Genomic DNA, 21,664 nt, shown 5'->3' with positions numbered 1-21,664 from the left:
ACTGAGTGTGTGGGATAAAAGAAATGCTTTTTTTATAAAGCAGTGTTTTCCTACCAAAAACTGCTTTACCTAAAACTTCCCAGCCAGCCCTCATCCCAAGCAGTGTGGCACCATGAAATCAGGCATCTTCCTCGCCACTTGGCCAAGAGCCCTCCCCTGCCTGCCTCAGTGTGGGAAAGAGGTTTGTTGCCATCCTGTGCATAAATGCCAGTTATAGCTGGGTAAATGCTTTTCTGGAAAAAGCATTAGCACCTTTTCTACCTTGCACTTTTTTAGGTCCAGGGAGAGATGGGGGCAGACAGTGCAGAGGTTAAAGATGAGATGTAGGGCAGCCTGTGCGGTGTGTGGGGGGATAATGAATTCATGGGCACATGGAGACCATTCAGCAAGCTTTGGGCTCCTGTGGGCCCCTGGGTGGAAGGACTTTGATCTGACTCCAGCCTTTTCCCAACGAGGAATTGCCTTTGAATGCGTTCCTGCTCTCAGCCTTGCCGTGCGCAGCAGACAAAGACGAGGGGAGCAGGGAAGAAGAAGGGGGGCTGTTTACCCTCATCAGGAATGGTCGAGTGGGCCGAGTCAATACAGCCTATTTTTCATTAACTTAATCATTAGTTTTTTCTCACTGCCAATTAAATTTTTCCTGACAGTACTCAGAAGGGCATCATTTGCCTCTATGAGATATGTATATTTTTTTTTAATAGGGAGCTTCCTAGACATTGTGGGGTTATTTGAGGAGTGGAAATGAAAGTTTAATTTCTCTCTGGATGGAAGAGGATTTTTGAGTTTTAATTATCACGCAGCTTGGATTCCTGACGGTTGAGGACCGCATTGGAAAGGCTCGTTTCCATTGTGTGGAGTGGATAATTATTCAGCCCTCTCCCAGGCTCACAGCATTTATTGTCCAGAAGAATCTTCCCAAGCAAAAAGGGGGAGCAGATTTAAAACCCAAAATGCACTTTTAGAGCCTGCAAAAGTTTCAACTTGATGTTTGCAGAGGAAGACTTCTGCAACTATTTAAGATTCTGTCTACCCTTTTAACAAAAAAAAAAAACAACAAACCATCAATTAATCTGGTAATCTGCCTTTCCCCTCACAGGTTGCTTAGGAAATAGTTTTGTAAACTCAAGAGAGCCCTTCTGCAGCTGGACTGCTTTGTGCTATCAGTTTCTAAGCAGAATTCCTTCAAAGGCAGTGGGAATTTCTGCATAAAATCTACTGGCCCATTTGTATGTGTACAGTGTCGAATAGAAGATTTACAGCCATCTGAAACTTGGCAGCGCTTCTTACCTAGGAGGTAATGTTAATCTATCCAGGAGAACGTGTTAAAGGATTCAAACAAACCTAAAATGTCAAAGCAAAGCTCATTTACAACTGTTCTCTTTCACAAGCCTTTGGATTAACCTCGTGTCTTTCTCACTGGGTTTTGAACCATCAATGGTTAGAAATTGGCCATGAAAATGAAGATATTTCAGCAAAGTTCTTGTCAAATCTGATGAAGCTTTTGCAACTGCAACAATCCCACCAAATCCTTCAAGGGTGGGATCAAACCTGCGTGTGTTTGGGTGGGTTCAGATTTGGGGACAAACAGCCTGTGCAACTTTGGTTAGTGTGATGAGATGAAAGAGAAAAATGCTTATTGTGGATGCTCACTTTTTGTCTCCTTGCTGAGAAGTGGAGCAGCAACAGTGCAAACTGGGGACCAGGGAGGAGATTCTGGAAGCACTTGTGCTCATTTCAGTGGATTTGTAAGAGATAATTTAGCAGGGCAGCTGTGCATGCAAACAGTTCGGATCAGCCTTATTTCCAGAGCTTTCTGACTGTGACAGGGTGGCAGAGGACTCTGAACCCAGCTTGACTTTCATTTGCAATTCTTTTTGGTTTAACTGGCATAAATCCAAGAGCTTTTGGGCTTCTGATCGCTACCTTCCAGTCTCAGAAGACCATGTGGTTGTTTTGGAGAAATTAGTAACTTATGGGGGTTTCTGGACTATTAAAATAGGTTAAAACAGCCCAGTCTCTGTTCCCCATCCTCAGTTTTCAAATCAACACTTTCACTTGTGCTGCCCAAAGACTCATAGATATGGGCTCAGATGTCTCCATGGCCTTCTCCAGCCCTTTCATCTGACACGGTGCCTACAAGCCTTGACCACATTTGGACTGTCAGTGCTTCTGAGGCTGTTTCCTAACCCACGTGGTTTCCTGGCATTTTCCAGCTTGCCTACATACTCTGAACATCCTCTTTTTTAAGCTCTTTCGGCTAGAGACCATATGTTGTTACTATAGTCATACCAAGCCTCGTGCATGTTGGCCTTCTGTGATTTAGGACTGTGAATTTATGTGGAAAAGCTGGATAACTCTTAAAGATAAAAACCCTCTTTTTTTTTTTGTGTGGAAGTACTAACTTTTGAAATCTCTGTCTGTATTTTACAAAGCCATCTGTTTCTAATATAACCTTTTTATTGCAAACATCCCAGTAGTGTCAGAGAGCTCCGCCTCAGCACTTGTTTTTCTCCCCACAGTCTTTCCAGCCCTGTATTCTTCTTTGCCAGCCACTCTGCAATTAGGTGAGACTTTCTGCAGGTGATGGGAAACCAAAAGGCATGGATGGTTTCAGGTTGCTGAATCTGACAGGACAACAGAACTTACTTAGTGATTTTATTTTTGCTTTCAAATAACTTGTGGTGTTTGCTTTCTGGAATTAAAGAGAAACATCCACAGACTTTCTTCATGTGATATTGTACAGGGTAGACATGGAAAACAGGACTGAAGGACTCTCAGTTTCACCTAACCAATCCCTTTGCCCCAAGTCAGACTTGGCTCTACCCAAACCACTCCTGACAGATATTTGTCTAACCTGCTTGTGAAAGTCATCATCAATTGCAATTCCACTGCCTCCCAAGGCAACCTCTTCTAGCCCTTAAATATTTCTGTTATTAGAGACCTTGTTCTTCCTGGATGGAGATGGAGAACAATTTATTCACTTTTTCTTTTTCTGACAATCATTTACATATTTGAATCCATTATTACATCTATGTTTGGTCTTTTCTTCCCCAGGCTAAGCAAGCTGGATTCCTTCAAGCGCTCCTGCTAGAGTATACTTTCCACATTCTAATCCTCCTTATTTCTCTCCTGAAGTTTTTCCAGCTAGCCCACATGAGTCCTGAAGCGTGATGCCTAAAACTGGACACAGATCCCTATTCAAGATCTTTAATAGCACTGGTGAAGGAGGATTATTTCCCCTGTTTACGTACAGATCTCTTGTTTCTGCATTATGATATGATCTTAGATATTGTTTTCAGCCTAACAGCTGGTTCATGCACGGTTTACAAATTGCAATAGTCTCCAACATCCTTTTTCACAGGAATGCTGTATGCTGAATGAGGAATCAAAGGATGCTACCACAAAAGTTTGGGTTGACCTTGGCAGAGGCTGTGAGCATGGCCTGCTGGCAGTGGGACGGACTGAGCCTTTGGTTGATGCTGTAGAGACAGGAACAGCAGCTACCACAGCAGTATCCAAAGTCAGACAGGAAGGGTTGGGTTTTGGCAAAGGGAGAGAGGAATTAAGTAACCAGATTGATACAAATAGAAATGAGTACAGCCTGTCCCATCGGTTTCAGGGAATTTCCCCTGGGACCATACTCTTGCTGACCTCTAGATGCTGCAGTGTTCATCAGTGCCCCCAAAAGGAGGTTGTGGAGCAAAATGGGCCGCTCTTGCTGAAACATCCACACTACCCCAAATGTTGAGTCCTTTGTAGCCAGTGGAAAGACACTAATCGGCTTTGGGGCTTTTTTTGACCTGGTCACGTGATCATGTTATCAAGATTAAAGCAGCACGAGGAAGGAAAAGAGGCTTAAACAGCTGAGGGTGCCTGGCAGGTCATTTTAACCTTTTCATAATCATTAAAGCTGCAGAATCCCATTAGCAGTGAGTGACTTGCTGCTTTGCTCCCCAGATGAGCACTGGTGACACAACTTTCTGTTCACCTCCGTTTTCCCCAGCAGGAGAGTCCAACCCAACTGGTTGCCAGGACCCAAACTTTGAGCAGAGTCTGGCCATTCCTTCATGTGGATCAAGGAGCTTGAGTTCGTTGTATCAAGGAGAAACAATCCATGGGTCTATCAAAAGCAGAGGATTTATCTCTCTTGTTTCTAAAATTAGACTCTCATGGAAGATCTTGCTCAGGCCATACTGTGGTAGATCAGCCCTTGCCCATCTGTGGCAATAGTAGAGAGGTACAGGATAAGGAAGATTATGATGATCTCCTAAGTCACTGCTTTGGCAGTGGTCAGTGGGCTACGGCTTTACTCTGCTGGGATTGGCAACAGCAGAAGATCCTGCAGTGGTACAGTGCAGCTCTGACATGGGAAGCAAAGCTTTTTGAATGAAGCTGTGCTAACTAAGGCAGGAGGCCCTCAAAGAGCCTCCAGTTTGTTAGTGTTACTCATCTTTTCCTCTCACAAGTTTTCATGAGAGCGATATCACATCCAGTAGTCACTCTGATCTTCCCTGGTCTTTCCTCCAACTTCTATATCTTCTGTTGTCTCTCTTCATATCATCTAGTAGGCTCTGGTATAGAAATGTTTGCCCCACAGTGTCTGGGAGACACGATCACTCTGATCCACCTGAAATCTGAACATTGTCCTACTTTCTTTAGAATTGGCCTTTCTGCATTCACGCAGAAATCATTGAGTACATCTAGTGGTTGCACAGCAAATGGCTTCTTAAAGAGGCCAAGGAAACCCTGAATTTTGCCTGGTGTCACTGAGCTATGATGGGTGTTTCAGGTATTGCAGCACCTGGGATTGATCTGGAGAGCACCTACTTCCTCAGACAGGGCAGGCTTCCACGTGCAGGGAGCAAGAGCACTGCAGGGGATGTAAATCAGCTTTTCTCTGTTACATGTACACCAGTCAAGACTGTCTGGCTATGTGTGTCTTGGACATTAATATTTCTATTGCTGTGTTTGCTTATTTCATCTAATTACAGTCTATTCACTCTTGACTGAAAGCTTAGCCTGAGGCTGAACCATCGGAAACTCACACAGATTTTTCTCGGGGTGATGCCCAGAGTCAGGCATTAAACACAACTTGTAAAGCAAATGCATTTTTTTCCTTGGTTGTTTACCTTCAAAATTTCTGGGGGAATAGCAGGAAAGATCTCCTCAGTAAACCTGGACAGCCAGCAGTAACCAGTAGCCAGTGCTGAGGCAGTCTGTCACAGGCAGCACATCTGAGCAGCCTGGTGAAGGTGCTGTCCTCTGCATGCAGGCTTAGAGGAGGGCTCTGGAGAGCCCTGGAGAGCCACAGCAGCACTGTGGTCCTTGCCCACTCCCATGCAGCAGAAGAGCAGCTACCGGTTGTTCCCCCAGGAGGGCAAAGTGTGGTTTCAGATGACAAGATTGGGAGGTGCTTTACCGCCTTCCTGCTGGGCAGGTTGCATGGGTTATGTGGGTTAGACATCCTCAGATGCAAATGTTCTCCAGTGGTGCCTGCTGTTCTGTGCTGTGATAGAGGGACAGCCGCCACAAAGATTGTCCTGTGCACATCACCCAGGCAAGGAAGGGGAAACTGGCGGCCACTGCCCTGCAGTACATGGGTACACACACACTCCTCCTTCCCTATCAGCCACCTCCTACTGAAATCCTGCTATCAGGAGCTCCTGAACTGTTGACAGTCGTTGCGGGCAGATGTTTTGCTGTGCGTGGAGATGATGTCATGGATGGAAGTCACAGTAGTGAGCTGTAACCACCAGTGTCAGGAGAGACCTTACCAGACTCTTACAGACAGCTTGAGGCTGCTAAGCACCCAGACAGGTCTAATGAACTGAAACTGAGTCGGGAACATACAGTCTTGCAAACCTTCAGAGCTCATGGTTAGAGGCTTGCTATGAAATGTTAATTAAATAGCTGCAGTGACATGTGTTCCATCCTGTCAGAGCAGCACAGCCGTGTTGCCAGTGCATAGCCACTGTCTTGTTAGAGTTAAAAATGTGTGTATTACTCTGAGACCATATTTCTTTGTTATTTGTGATTGAACTGGCTACACACTTCTCTGTGTTTTGACTGGTGTTTGAATACCTAAGCTATGCCTTAGCTTGTGCCTTGAAAATGAGGCCTGATCCTACCAGTGTTATTCAGACAGATGTTATCATGGGTGGCTTTGGATGCTACAGATGGGCCTTTTATTTATTTAGTGTAGTCTAAGGCAGTGTCTGTTCAGTAGATGTGCTGCACTTCAGCACCTCAGCTATGGAAATATTTAAGATTTGGTCTTAGTTCTCCTTCTGTAAGTGCATTCCTGCTACCTCTTTAACACTGGCTGGCAGAGTGCAGAGGAAACTTCTCCCTACACAACCCACAGTGAATGAGGTGGTGGGACAAGAGGTAGAGCAGGTTGGTATGGTCTGCTTGCTGAATATCTTGCAGAGGTACAAAACACTGGGAGCTTCTATTTACCATAGACCTTATTGTTGCGTATTCTGTTATCACATCTCAAGGGAGACCCCAAATTTTGCCTAAGCTGCTACTGGAAAGGCATGGGATTTGGGATTATCAGAGTATGGTATTTTAGATCTGATGATCGTGATGATGTGGAGATGATCAGAGGGCTGGAACACCTCTTGTCTGAAGAAAAGCTGAGAGAGTTGTGGTTGTTCAGTGTGGACAAGAGAAGTCTCCAAGGAAACCTTAGAGCAGCTTTTCAGTACATAAAGGGGGCTACAAGAGAGCTGGAGAGAGTCTTTTTACAAGGGTATGTAGTGATAGGAGAGGGGTTAATGGCTTTGAACTGACAGAGGTTAGGCTTAGATTAGATATAAGGAAGGAAGTTTTTACAATGAGAGTGGTAAAACGCTGACACAGGTTGCCCAGAGAGGTGGTAGATACCTCATCCCTGAAAACATTCAAGGACAGCTGGATGGGGCTCTGAGCCACCTGATCTAGTTGAAGATGTCCCTGCTTGCTGCAGGGGTTTGACTAGATGACTGTTGCAGATCCCTTCCACCTAGGTTATTCTGAGATTCTATGCCAGGGAAGCCAAGGAGCGTTCATTCCCTGAAAGCCCTGGTGGTGCCATAGCAGAGGGCAGCACCTGTGAAACTAAAGTAACTCAGCACTGGCTTTGTGGTGGCCCTGCTCATGTTTGAGTCATCCACTGAGTTAAGCCTGCTGTGAAAACTTGCCTTGCATACCAGTCTGAAACAGGACATTGGGAATGGGGTTTGCTGGTAAGAGCAGAAAGATGGGGGCTGACTAGGAAAAAACAAGGATGGTGCATTTGTCCATCTGTCCCAGTAGTTTCCTTTAATGACAATATTTAAGATATGTGAGTTTCATCTGCTTTCCAACTGCTCTGAGAGAGTGCTGTTGCTTTAATAAATCAGCTTCTTTACAAGATATAACCACTGGCCATGTTTCAGCCTGCTGTCTGTGTCAAGAAGCAAGACCAGTAGAGCAATACAAATCTGAAATATGGTGGTGAAGAGCAGAGATGTGATAATGAAACTGCCAGCAAACAGCAAAGTGTTTTATTGAGCACAGGTGAAGGCCTTCTTTTGAGATGATCTTTGATGGAAGGAGAGGAAGAGAAAATGTCAGCATTCTATCATACAAACAAGGCAGCTGGCTGCAAGGTGCAAATCTGGCAGAGCATCATTCCTTCATGTGCCTTTCCTCCTTAGTTTGGGAGAATCCCTTTAGGGATGCTGCTTTTTATGAGGATGGGAAGAGCCTTGTTTGCAGGACATTGACAAAATATAGCTATGCTTTACTGTCTTAAATCATGCTTAGTTAAAGTCGCTTCCTAAGTAAAGGGCAGGTTTTTTCTTACATTCATTTAGGTGCTAACACCTCATTATGAAAAGGTCTTAAATAAAAATGTCTTGATCCCAACCTTGTAGCTGCCACACAAACCTCTGCTCTGCATGCTTGTGGTTGTAGAAGTGGCATACGAGGAAATAAACCCCTTTATTTTGCTACTGTCAAAACAAATGTGTAATTTATCATATTTATCCCTCTGACAGATTCCCCTGAAATCTCAGATGAGAATCAGAAAGGCTCCAAGTGTCTTTCCAAATTACACTGTTCTGTGCTCTGCAGGCTGCAAGATTGTTTTGTTTGTTAAAACAATTTCTAATTTATGTTTTTACAAAGCTTGAGGAGCCAGGCAGTTCCCAGCTCTCTGAGAGACCATTGAGTTAAAACAAGGTAGAGTGATTTGTCTTGCCTCCATTTAGCTGTAATGAGTATTAAGTGGTTTATCTACATGGAGAAAAGTTACTCAGCTAGATTAAATCCAAGCTGAATTACATCCCATTCCAGATGGAGTATGTTTTTTAGAACAGTAAATCTTGAGGAAGGTGGATAATAACAGCAATGCTCCTTTCTGAGCTGGAATGCAGCTCTTCTACCTCTCATGGAGATAATGTGGGGAGCTACATCCAATTAGTTTTTCCAAGGCTTTGTAAAGAAACAGGACTTCAGGTTTTACAGCTCTGTGAACAATTTAGTTTGCAGCATTTACACTGTGCAAGTGAGCGATGGCTGATGGTGATTACAGTTTTCACCCATTTTGCTGTCGTGGGTAGCAGCCTGGCAGGGCACAGCGCTGCCTCTCTCCCTGACTTCCTCTTCTGTGTGATGGCTGCCACGAGGAGGGTGCCGAGTGGGATGTGAAATGTTTTGATGGGAAATTCCTTCCCTCTGGTGCCATCTGGTCCAGTAAGGCATCCACTGCTTGTGCAGCTGGTGCTCGTGGCCCCAAGGGGTAACTAGAGGAGGACGTTGGCCCCAATGGCATTCCAGGCATCACTGAGTGCCAGAGAAAGAAAGAGTGCCAGAAAGCTTATCCTTGACCATGTGTCCTTGACCACCATACTTGTCTGGTCACCAGCAGGGCACTAGCATATCAGTGGACTCAAAATCAGTGCCATGAGGTGGGGCTGGGTGGGTGTGCCTGGGGTATGCCCCAATACCTGGGTCTGGGAGCTGCTTGTTCCACTGAGAAGAGTGCTTCTGGGCTGGTGAAGGTGGAGCAGTGCTCACAGCTGGCAGCAGGCTTTGACACAGCAGTGAGGACCATTTGTTTGATTTCTAATGAAAAAGGATGAGGGGGTCTGATCAGTCAGTGATCCAGCTCTGGTGCCTCTCCTGGATGGGTCAGTTGTGCTGTCCTTGTCTCCTGGCTCTGGGGAAGGCAGGAGAGGAGGGAAACTTGCTGATAAGAGGAAGGTCAGAGGCAGAAAAATGTTGGGAATGTGCTTCTTGATCTAACATGGGTGAGACCAAGCCTGGGGTTTCATTGCTTAGCCTGTCAGTGTTACTTCCTGCTGTTGTGAGATTTATGAGATTTTTTAAAACTGAGATCAAGATGCAAATGGCTCATCTGGCACCTGCCTCAGCACAGGCAGGTCCAGATGATGGAGGTGATTCATCTCTGAGGGCACAGCAAGGACTGGGATGGCTCTGAGCACTGTTTCGCAGCCTTTGCCCAAGATGGAGCATCTTCTGCTGACAAACCAGCTCATTTGTTTTTTGTTTTTCTTTCTTTTCTTTCCTACATGTATTTTATGTTGCCATAGGGCGTTTTCTGGCTGAGGTCAGACATCAAACATGGTTTGAACAGTGGTGTCCAAAGAATTCTAGCAGATCTCAGATCAGGCTTTCAGGACTGGTAGTAGTTATGGGCATTGGCTCCCGAGGATGCAGAGCTTGCCTTCCCACGGAGTACCCTTTTTTTTGGTAAGGGGTATGAAACCGCAGAGAGGAAATAATTCTCTATTTCCTTTCCTTTGGCAGTCATGCTCCATTCTTTTCATCAACCAGTCAGTCAGTCAGTCCTTGTAGCATTCAGGGTCTGAACAACAGCTTCTGTGTCACCATACATCCTCTTAACCTAAGTTTCTTGTAGCTGCTAGCACAGTGAGGGTACTGGTGAAGCTGGAATGCAGGTGGAAAGGACACCTTATCTGACCAGGTCTACCAGTGGAAGCTGTTGTATTCAGCACACAAGTGGAAGTGGTATAGTCTCTGTTTGTCTTCAGACAGAGATGGAGACTGGTTTTGGAACTGTTTAGCCAAATGGGTATTCCTGTACTGAATTTAGGGGCAAGTTAACCAAGTGTGATGGCCTGGGGGGGGGTCAGACCAAAGGATCCATGGTCCGCTTGGCTTTGTATTTAACAATCTCAAACTCCCCTTGCACCCTTACACCTCCCCTTAACACCCCAGACTCCCCTGCTGGAGGACAGGTTTGTTACTAATTCAGCAAGTTCTTCAAGCTGATCCTGAAATCTTGCTGACTTCAGCACCCATCTGCAGCATTCTGCTCGCCCCCTTTAGGTATGCATGGCTAAAGTTGTGGTGCTGGTGGCATAAGGCCTTCCCAGGGAAGGTGCTTTAGATTGATTCTATGACCTGCTTGGTTTGCACTCCTCTCCTCTGACCTGGAGACTCCCCCCACGTTAGGGTGGTTGTTGGGCCGAGTTTGCTCAAGCCGATGTTGCTGTGAACCTTGTCACCACTTAAGCTGTTCACTGAACTTACACAGCTCCCTACAGTGTCTTCTTAACCTTTCTCATGAGGACTTGTTTGGATTTCCTGGGTTTTGACAAAGCATAATCCAGTCAAGAAACTGAGCATTTTTCCTCTGAGAGTGTGCTTTAGATGGGTACTTGACTCAGATCCATCCTGCTGTTCCTTTATGTGTGGTTTGGCACTGGTCTATGGTAGCACTTTTTTTAGCATATTCCAGTTTTTCCCTTGAGTGGCCAAAGCAGTCTCAGTGATTAGCTGTAGCTTCCCTGCTAGCTCTTCTGCTGAGCTGCCCCCAGAGTGGCCAGGAAGAGCATTCAGGCTTAGTGCTGAGTGCGTCTGGCAGCCACTGGCAAAGGCAGAGAGAAACTGTTTAGCACAGAGCCAGCCTAAACCTCACATGTGTGCGTGGGTGAGTGTTCGTGTGCCAGAGCTGCAGCCAGAGGTGCCTGCTCACCCTGGGGGGCTGATCCCAAAAGGGAAACCCCAAGAGGGGGCTGGCCACTGGCAGCACACACCCACCAGCACCAGGGCCCTTGTGCTAACACCCTGTTCCTCGCCAGTTCATGCTTGGCAAGGAGTCCTGGGATTGAACAGTGGCTTCTGCAGTCATGCCATAATAAATGAGATGAGGGAAATTATAATTTTGCACTTTACAGAGCCCTTTTAGAAGTGTGGAAAATGTTTGGGGTTTTTCATATACTTATGTCGCAAAACTTTTCCTCCTGCTGTAAAAGCTCATGGCCTCTGCTACTCAAATTACAAGTGGAGGAGAAATTTTGCAAAGATCCAAGTGTACGGGAGGAACTCACCAAGTTATAATGCAAATGGAGAAAAGGTTTTCCCAGGTTCTTTTATTTTCTTCCCTGTGAAATTTTTGAATGTGTTTCTTCAAAGCACAGTTCAAAACAAAAGCCAGATGCTTTGGACAGCAGTAAGCCACCCACAGAGCTCTCCAGCAACTTATCTTCTGTGCCAGGCCACCCTATCTGGTGCTGTTGTCTTACTGCAGTGGTAAACCAGCCATTGCATTCCTTCAGGTTGAATATTACCATTTTATGTGAGGGTATTCTGTGTTTTATTGTCCTGGTATTTTTCTGGTTAGTGTCACGTGCTTCCACTAGAAAAAACAGATGTCCTGGGTAGGCACTTTGTGTACTTCAGGCTGTCTGCATGCTGCGGCTCTGTGGCCTTTCTGAATACACTTCTCCCTCTTTTACAGCACTAGGAGCTGTGGCACTGACCTCCTCTTAGAGCTGTGCCAACAGCTTAGTTTTGTGAACTTCTCAGTTGTTTTTGAAAGAAAAAGGCACGTGTGTAGAGGGGTTGTTCATTCAAACCTAGAAGAAAACATCTTGTTCTGTCATGGAGTATTTTGGTGCATTCTAGATGAATGAGAATAGCTTTCAAAACTAGGAAATTACTTTTATAAAAATACAAAACACAGTGTTTCAAGCACAGTGTTTCAACCTCACTTTCCTTCTGGATCACCCACCCCTCAAACTGGCATTGATGCAGATTGACAAAAGATATTGCTGTTGCTGAGTCTCAGCTTTTTAGTGAAAAAACCTTTGACAGAGTCCCTCCTCACCCTATACACTTAGGGTTTTATTCATTAAGTCTTTCCCAAACTGGCCTTCCACAGAGTGGGGAAACTTATTGCTGTCTGACAATACTTGCCTGTAACACAAGAGGCTTAAATATGTTGGTTTTTTTTTTTCTCTTTTCTTAAAGATTCGTCTTCCAACTATATCAGGCAACTTGAAACAAAAGTGAAACTGCTGGAGGATGACAACAAGCTTCTTTCCCAGGTAGGTTTTTTTCTCCTAATAGATACTAACATGGCTCAGTTCTCCTGTTTCCATATGGTTGTGTCTGACTGCCCCATTTGACGGCACAAGAGCTTTTGGTAAACCTCCCAGGAAGAACATAATTCATATTAATCCCACACAGATAGAATTTGCTCTCCTTTTGTTAAAATAAAAAAAAAAAAAAAGGGAAAAAGTGAACCCTCTGTGTGTGTTCTGGAGATGCATTAATGCCTCCCTGCATAGCTCCTTGATCCACCTCTGCTCCGGGGATGCTGTGAGAGTCCAGCTCTGCCTGTGTCCTTGCTGTAGGAATTTGTCTTGCTTGCCCATTTAGATTGACTTTTATCTTGTTGAAAGAGGAGACTGTTGTCAAAGGACAGCCTTGGGAATAGTTTTGTGTGGAGCAGGCTCCCAGCTTTTATTTGAGATCTTACTTAAATCTGAACAGACTCTGAAGTGCCACTTTTTGCTTGCATCTCCCTTTCAAAGTCTACTCCATGTGCCACTGTGCTTTTGATCACTCATGATGCTTACCTGTCTTTATATAGCAATGTCAAGCAGTGGGAAGAAAACAGCCATTCTGTCTGGTATGTCCTCTGGATCCCCTGTAAAACACACCAGTTGGTGTAAACAAGGGCAGCTCTGCTGCATTCAATAAGGCACTGTCTATTTAGACCATCAGAAAAGTTACCCTTTGTTTCCTGTTCTTTGCATCCTTTCTGTGTTTTATGTTCTACCTTCATAGCATTTTAAAAGCCTTTTTTCCATACTTTGCTTCTTACTTCAAGCACTACGTTTCACAGTCATTTTATTCCAGATTCTTCCCAGTTATAAGGACTGGAAATAAAAAAGCCCTTGTAACGTTTTTTTTAGATGCCTTTTTGCCAGTTTATGTTGTGCTGTTCTTTGCATTTCACCAGATTGGAGAATAGACTGTTCCAAGATCACATTTCTAAAATTCTCATTTAAAATTAACAAAAATAATAAAGAGCTCTATGCTTACTGAAATTTCAATAGAATAATCTTGACAAATGTTATTTTTTTCTGAAATACACATTTTGACCTGTCTGTGAGCTTTTTAAAAGATTACTCCTTTTCCCCAGCATGCTCATTGGCATTACTAGCCATGAAACAAAACTCATAGGGCACCAAAGGGTTAAACCCCAAAAGGGTGCTCAACTCAACAGCTTTGGAGTTGCTTCATGTATTAATCGATTGCTAATTTAATTTTACCTCCCTCTGTCTTTCTCCCAAACTGAGACTGAGCTGGTGTCTGGTGGCGGTCGAAGCCCCGAGACTGTTTAATTGGGGCTATTGATAGGCAGATGGTCTGCATGGGGACAGTTGGGATGTGCATGGATTCGGGGGTGGGCTCGATGTGCCCTTGGCCTAGCTTTGTCCTGCCACAGCCAAGCACATCACTCTGTCAGATCTGCCTTAGGAGGTCAAAAAAAAGTTGGTAATTATTGGTGATAATGAGTAGGGGCTGAATAGCTGCATGGGCTTATTGCATTGGGAGGATAAAACCCAGTTAGTTTTGGGGTGTGCAGGGCTGCGTCAGGCTCATGCCTTCAGCTATGTGCTGCCCTGGGTGTGCAGGCTGGGCCTTTTCCTCCACTGTCCTCAGGTGTCATCACCTTTTGGGCTGTGTTAGTATAAATATTTGAATCCAGGAGGGAGGGAAATTACCTTAAAATAGCTCTGTGTTCTGGAGAAGGCCAGCCACCTCCCCAGCAGCAGCAGGCACTGATGCCAGCCTGGCTGTGATGTGCTGCACAGCCCCTGTGTGATGTCTCAATAGCCCTCCAAAAAGACCAGGATCCAACCTCTTTTAGATCACATTCAGGAAATAACTTTATTTATTATAAGCAGGGAGTCAGCTTTCCTTAGGGCAACAGGAGTGTTGAAGCTACCATGAGCTGGGTGAACTCCCTGGGAATACTGAGCTGCATCACCTCCAGTCTGTCATGCTACACGCCTAGATTTGAATTTTTTTCTCTTTTAATGAGAAAGATTAGGAAAATCTGTATAGATACAAACTCACATGCATATGTACATATAGCTCCCAGCACCTTCCCAAAAAGTATAATCCACTTATTGTATTTTTACTTGCTTTGTCTGGTTGGAAAGTGTTTAGCTGTTACCATGCAGATCTTGGGATAAGACTATAGACAAAATGATCCTGGCAAAACTTTCTCCTGTTTTGAAAGTTGCCAGGTGATCCTGGCTGTTTGAACTCTGCAGTGCCAAACTGGCTTGTCAACACTAAGGTCACATTTTAACTCAGCTTGGCTTTCTCCCTGGGAGTATTGACTTTGCAATAATATTTGCAGCCTGGTGTCAAGAAGTTCTATCAGCAGCGTGCTGAGGAGCGATGAAACCCGACGGCCTAAGTAACAAACAGTGCCTGTGCATTAAGGGATTAACAAATCAGGGGTGGTTATGGAAGTCTTCCTGGCTTCCTTCCAAGTGCTAAACACAGAGCTGAAATAGTGCTTCATGCAGAGAAACCCGAGAAGGCTGGTGCTGCAAAGGATATTTGCAAGCTTTATGGCAGGATTTATATTCCAGTGGCCAGTGACACAATACCCCTTTGCTGGCTGGTGCATCCGGAGTGAGATTTGTTGCTTTATCTTCTTCAGCATCTCTGGAGTGAAGGTATGCTGAGAGGTGGTGTCTTTGTAGCCCCTTCTGGAATCAAGTTGTTGCAGGGGATCCCGAGCCTGCAGTTTTTCTCCTGCTTCCCAGCATATCCTTTCTCTATAAGCACTTTAGAAGAAAGCCTCAGTGGGACAGGCAAAAGCTCCCCAGCCCATGCTTGGCAGCTGCTCTGCACTGTGCATGTCACCTGCAGCACAAGTGTGCTGGGATTCACACTTTGAACAGGTTAATGGAGAGAGACCTTTTCTTACTCTTGCAGATCAAGAAATACCATCTCACAAGGCACACTTTGCTGTAGGAGGAAAGTAAATGGAAATAAGGGTGTTATTATGATAACCATGTATGTGGGGTTTTTTTGTTGCTGTTTTGACTTCCTTTGCTTTCTAGGGAAGGAGATGTGTATTTCCAGTTGGAAAATTATATGCTTCTGACTTTGCTAACTCATCAATAATCATCACTCTCCCCATTTTCTTTTTTCTGAGGAGAAACTACTCCAGTTTTTACTTTCTTGACTCAGTTTGTGCTGTGATGGTTTGTTGGCATGGCCATGTCAGCTAGATGGTCATGCTCTTGCAATGGCATTGCTGTGCTGGAAAAATCTCTGGCAGCAGTTCTGGCAACCCACAACTTTTGTTAACCTGGTTTCTATTGTTTGGGGAGAGGTTGTAGCAAATGCCACTACTAGAAAAGACCCCTCAATACTGCTCTCCAGTGCTGGTAGGTGTCTGTGGTGTAGCCACCGTGGCAAAGACCCCACAGAGCTGGTAGCTGGTTTCTGGAAGTTTTAGTTGTAGTGTAAAGAAGATGAATGTAAGCTCTGAGGAATGTTGGGTGTTGGTTTTGGAGAGCTTCATGGGCATCACTTTTCTTGTCTCACATTCTCCAGGGGAGAAGTGCACTGAGTTCTGCTGTGTGCATGCATTTGGTCTGTGCAACGTCATATGGGTGAAGTCTTGATTTTCCTCTGTGACACTGTGGGAAATGCCCAGGAGAGCTGGTGTTAACTTTTGCTTAGTGGAGTCTGGCTGACTAGGCGAGGGTCCCTTCCATATTGCTGAGATATAATCCCTGAAGTGGGAGACCATATTTGCTTTCCATTCCTCTGAACTGGAAGTATCCAAGCACAGATAGACCCCTTAAGCCTTCTCATGCTGCCCCTTGAACAAAAAGGAATTTTTAATTACACTCTTTCCCATTAAGGTTAGAGAGACTGGTATTTACAACATTTAGGAGCTCCAAAGGTCAGTTCTGGATAGTTTCATAACTAAAGCATACATTTAGAGATAATACCAGTAACAAACTTCTGGCCATCCTTTCACATTATTTTGCATTTGCAGCTCATTCTGTACACTCATAAGGATTGAGCACTTTTAACTAAAACTGAAGTTTATAGGCTGTGTGGACTCATCACTCTTCTCTCTCCTTGTAACTAAATACGGTGCACCATGGGCTGGCTGTCAGGACTCCTTTTGGTTTATAGTCCCTGCTGAGCTATGTCTACCTTTTCCCTTGAGAGTAGGAATGCCAGAGGCATTTTTCTGTTCAGAGATGCCCAGGGCACGTTACATACCTTTGTTTCAAAAAGCCCAGCTTTTAACAAAGCAGATGCATTGGGCAGGTGAGGCTCTAAGTAACTGGATATTTGACAATGAAACCCTGGTGTCTCACAGAAAATTTCAAATCCTCTGGTGCAGAGCAGAAACAAAAAAAATTCTTCTCTAGGGAGTGACAGCCCTTGAGATTTATGAGGAATGTAAGAGTATTTAATTAAAATTGCCAAATAGATTTCAGTAGCACCACCACTTCATGGCGGTTCAGCCTGCTAGTTGCCTGGGGTTTAGAATATCCTTGGAAGATCTTTAGAGCATCCCTAGAAGTTCTTGAAAACTGTTATGAGTCTTACTTTTAAGAAGCTCCATGCTTTTCCTCAATTAAAAGAAGGCTGCATCTCTAGGGTTAATAAAACGATAGTAGGGAATGCCTGTAAACACTGCTGTTAAGACAGCTGAGGTGTTTGAGCAAGGAACTTCCATGGTCACAGCATCTGAAGGCTGCCACATTTCTTAGGCAAATGGGATCTTGGCACAACCATGCACTCAGCAGGCAGTTTCTAGCAATTGTTCTCAAAACAAGGGGGAAAATCTGGACCCCAGAGTCGAAAAGAGCCTGACAATCGTTAGTACTGCAAAGAACAAAGATGTAAATGCCATTCAGTGGAGAGCCTGATCTCTTCCCAAGGAGGAGAAAAAGAAATTGCCCACAATGTTCTGGCTGGCTCCAGGAGAGTCAGAGTGCAATTTCCTCTGTTGTTTTATTATCAGTCACTTCTGTGCCAAGTCTGCCATTAACAGTTCCTGCTTGTAGAGTTTCCTCTCGGCTCTCAGAGTTGCTGTAAGGTCTTAGCATTTGGATCTCTCCGTGAATTGGCTCTGGAGGTTTGTCTGAGGCCATGGCTTGTGCCAGGACCACTGCACACACTCACCATGACAGGAACAAAATTACAAACCTGTCTAATTTCCCCAAAGTGTACCTATTGTTTGTGTGTGAGGAGGATAAGTATAATTGCTTTAATTTAAGGTCTCACAAGGGAAATTGGATTTTTTTTTTTGTAATACAGAGCAACTCAGACATGAAAGCTTTCCAGGCAGTTGGTCTCCATTTAAATTCAGAATACTGAAGGGGATGTGCCCTCAGTTACTCTATTACCAATTTTAGACAGTGTTTAAATGTTTAGCTGCATATTAATTTTAAGTAATAAAAAAGGAGATTCATATTTGGGGTCACATCCAAATATTCCTTTCAAGTCAATGGTGAGAATTCCTACAGGACTCCATGCATTTTGGAGTATAGCTCTTGAAGAACCGGATTTTCATGAGACCTGCTCTCTTGAGACCAAAACTTTGATATAGCTTTGAGAGAGGGCACTGCATTGCTTACATGTGTAAATGCAAAAGATGGTAACAGAATCCCTCAAATGTTTCTTCCTTAGTTGTGGCAGCAGAATCTTCAAAAAAACCATAGCATGCAAAACCAATCAATGTCCAAGTGTGTTCCGTTTCACCTCCTTCTTTTATGAATTACAGTGACAAGACTGGTCTGACCAATTTGCTATCCAATAAGTTGACTTGAGATGTAAGTAAACAGTATGTACTGATTGAATAAAGTGTTTTTCCTCCCCAAATAAAAAATGTACAGTTTCATAGGAGCAGTTCAAAATACCTTCCAGCCCTTTAAGACAGTGGTGTTCCTTCTGCTTACTTTGGACATCAGGGGCTTGGGCTGCTACCTACCAAAATAAATATTCTCTCGCATTCATGCACATCTAAAATGCATGATCAGTGACAGAACTGAGCTTCTGCAACTTGTAATGAAATCTGGGTGGAGTACTGTGTGTTCTGGGGGTTGTCACCTGTGGTATCCAGGGATTTTACAAGAATGTAAATAGAGTTCCCTAAAAACCTAGGAAATATAATTCAAAATATCTGGATCCCAAAGTCGACTAACAGATAGAGAGAGACATACTGGGGTAATTGAGTCTTAGAAATTTGAGACCATCATATAATTTCTTGCAACTTAAAATTTTGGAAGGGCTGGAGCTGAATTTCAGTGTTCAAGTGTGTGTGAGAGAGATGCACACACACAAAGCTCTGCCATGCCCCATTTGTTTCTGTTGTGGGTAAGCAAGAACATTGGGTTTAATGAGGCTCAGTTTAACCTCCAGCTGTGAAATACAGGATTAGTCATATCCTGTGCTTAACCAGCTTTGTAATAATTTCACTAGATTCTACTATTTTTCTCTGTATGAGGACAGGGCCAGGGAAAAAGCTCTTAATTGCAGTTAGATCAGGCTATGAAGAAGCAGCTTTTTGTGTCTTTGAAACATGTGGAGTGGTTCAAAGTACACAGAGTCTCAGTGATCGGTCCATCTGAGAAGTACTGAAAAATGCCTTGAGGGGAAACTAAGCAATAACTGCAGAGGCTTAAAAACAGATTTCTGCAATGAGTAAAATGCCAAATTCAAGCCCAGATCAAGAAAAATTCAGAGTCTGATATCTAAAAACAACTTGGGCAAGAACGGGAAGGATGCTAATCATTCATTGCTTTGAAAAAAAAAAAGCCTCTGTAAGTTTATGACAGGATTTTCAGTTTTGTTTTGTTTTTCATGAAGCCAAAAATGCAAATCTAAATCTTTATAAGAGAATTCTAAAGAATATTCAGATTATCTCACTAAATTTGAGACTGGCTATATAATTGATTCTCCCTGACTGTTTGAGTCCTGGTTCAGCAGAGAGCTTGGAACATCTGAGCGGTCCTCCAGAGGAGAGGGACTTGACTGCTCAGTAGTGCCTCACTCAGCTGGTACCCAGTGCAGGCTAAATTCTGCAAGGGACCTTTTCTGATTTATCAGGAGAGGTTTCAGGTCTTTATTTTTCTCATTCCCAGCAACTCTGTTGTTCTATTGGATGTGGGGAATGCCTTGAAGGTAGCCCAGCAGTGTTGCTGTGGCTCAGATTTTGGGAGGAGGTGTGGTGGTTCCCTTTGGCCTCCTTGCCTGGGGTGCAGTTGACAGGAGAAAATGAAACGTGACTCCAGGGGATGGTCCAGACCTGTGCTTGACACTACATCCATATCTACAACTACTTGCCTGAGGAAACTGGGTCAGCATTCCTTAACTTCTCCACTGGCACCCTCAGTAAAGACACTGATTTTGGTTCTAATGAGCCACGATGGGCTCTATTAGTCTGTGACTCTGAAACTCATGGCATGCAAGCCACAGACCAGACTTGGGCTACACCAAAGGCCAGTGGCTAAAGCTCCATTTGGCTTTGTTAACTATTGAGCTGCATTTCTATTTGGGTTACAGGCTGTGATACTTCAATCTCTCAGCCGTGCCAGCTCATATTTCCTCTTGAGCAAAGCCTGCCAGTTGTGTGATTATAATTATATACTGCAATTTGGTTTGAGCTGATTATCTGAGTCTCCTGTGAGTTATGGGCTTGATCTTTCTCTGCAGATCTAAAACAAGAGGACAAAAATACAGACATTCTTGAATATTAACAGTGTACTAAAGTTCCCTACCTCAGTTGCTACAGAGAATGGAGAGGTTTGAAACTTACCCTGCTTTTATTCCTTGTACCTCACTAAGATACTAATAAAAGTCTTTTTCCAAGAGTGATTTTACATGGTCAAATCTGCTAAGCCTCCTACTGACTGTCTCCTGCCTTTCCCAAAGTTGTTATCTCCCCCAACAACAGAGAATTCCAGCTGTCACCAATGCAACCAGGTGAAATCTGGTTGCCCCTCCAGCTTCTATGAACACAGATCATGATGTGAGGGGGAAGTCAGAGCAAAGGCAGAAGTGGGGATCCTCATCCCTGTGTTACGTTTGTGAATGGCTGAGATCCAGCCATGGCACCATGCCCAAATGCATTTCCAATTCCACATGAACCACTAAAAATGGATTTACTGATGGAACTGGCTGAGGCTGTGCTTGTGACCTCCTGGCTGAATACTGAAGAGGGAGTCAGTATCTTGACAGACCATTATCCTCTAAAGTCTTTGTCACCAATTCAGGAGCGATCTCCAGATGTGCTGCATGTACAACAGGGATATGAACCAGTATAAAGGAATTTAATCTCTCCTGTTCCAAAAAGCTCATATTGTTGCATGACATGGAAGATGCTAAATAGTTTTAATCTCATCCCTTAATTTTTTTTTCCTTATTTGCAGAGTTCTTTCAAAACCAAATACATTGATTTTTTATTGCACTCTCATATGTGTAATTTCCAACTTGCCTGATAAATGCTGTTGAAACTAATGGGACTCTTCACATATACTTAAAGTCAGATATGTGCTTTGCTGAACTTATTTTTGCTTTAATATGTCTTGTAATGATAACTGCAATTACTGAACCTTAATTCAATTATTTGCTAGCTTCACACAGTGAAATTGCCCATCCCTCAGATTCCTGGTGCATGAGACACTAAAACATGGATTAATGAGATAAGGGGGAAATGTTTGTGCAAGGTCATGTCGTAGGGGATGTTCTCTGGGGCACAAGGCTGCCTGACAGGGCCACTCACTTGTGGTGCCGAGGTCATGAGAAACAGGGGCCATTGCCCTGATGCCCATGTGAGAGCTGTGCAGGGCAGGTGCTTTGCACCACCTCCTGCACGTTATTTGAGATGTGTTTCTGCTTTGCTTTAGCTCAGCAAAATATCACTGCTCTGCTGTGATACCTAAGGCTAACTTGGGCTGGGTTGTTCTTACAGAGCTGTGTGCTCTGATAGTGCCATTGACCTCTGCAGGTGTGGTAAAATGCCTGTGGCTGTGAAGGTGATCAGGCTTTATCAGCTGTTTGGGGGAGGATACCATGCTCTGAATCTGGATAGTAAGATGTTAATGTTTGTGCAGATAATAATGGGTTCTGCAAGATTTCATTCATGAATATAGGAAAAGGGGTTGAAGTTCAAATAATAATATTTTCTTATCAAATGCTGCATATAAGACCATTTGGTCATCTGTGGTAAAGATACAAGTTTTTTTCAAGATGATAAAATAACTTTTTTTCTGTTAAGTTTCCACATGTGTAAGGTTCTTCTGTTCCCTTTTAGCTGGTTGACTGCAACAGCCTGCCACGAAATTTCAGTAAGGTAGAG

General features: G+C 44.0%; 1 protein-coding gene across 1 annotated transcript in view; it reads left to right on the top strand.

The window, feature by feature from the left end:
* Nucleotides 1–21,664, top strand: part of CCDC85C (coiled-coil domain containing 85C) — a 110,002-nt gene that overhangs the window by 54,909 nt on the left and 33,429 nt on the right. The window contains exon 2 of the mRNA XM_069018233.1: nt 12,268–12,344. Within this exon, the coding sequence (XP_068874334.1) occupies nt 12,268–12,344 (77 nt within the window). The remainder of the gene's footprint in view (nt 1–12,267; nt 12,345–21,664) is intronic.

Source organism: Aphelocoma coerulescens, chromosome 5, assembly GCF_041296385.1.
Source record: "Aphelocoma coerulescens isolate FSJ_1873_10779 chromosome 5, UR_Acoe_1.0, whole genome shotgun sequence".
Classification (NCBI taxonomy): Eukaryota; Metazoa; Chordata; class Aves; order Passeriformes; family Corvidae; genus Aphelocoma; species Aphelocoma coerulescens.
Note: the sequence above shows the minus strand (reverse complement) of the source record. Positions and strands in the feature narration are given on the sequence as shown.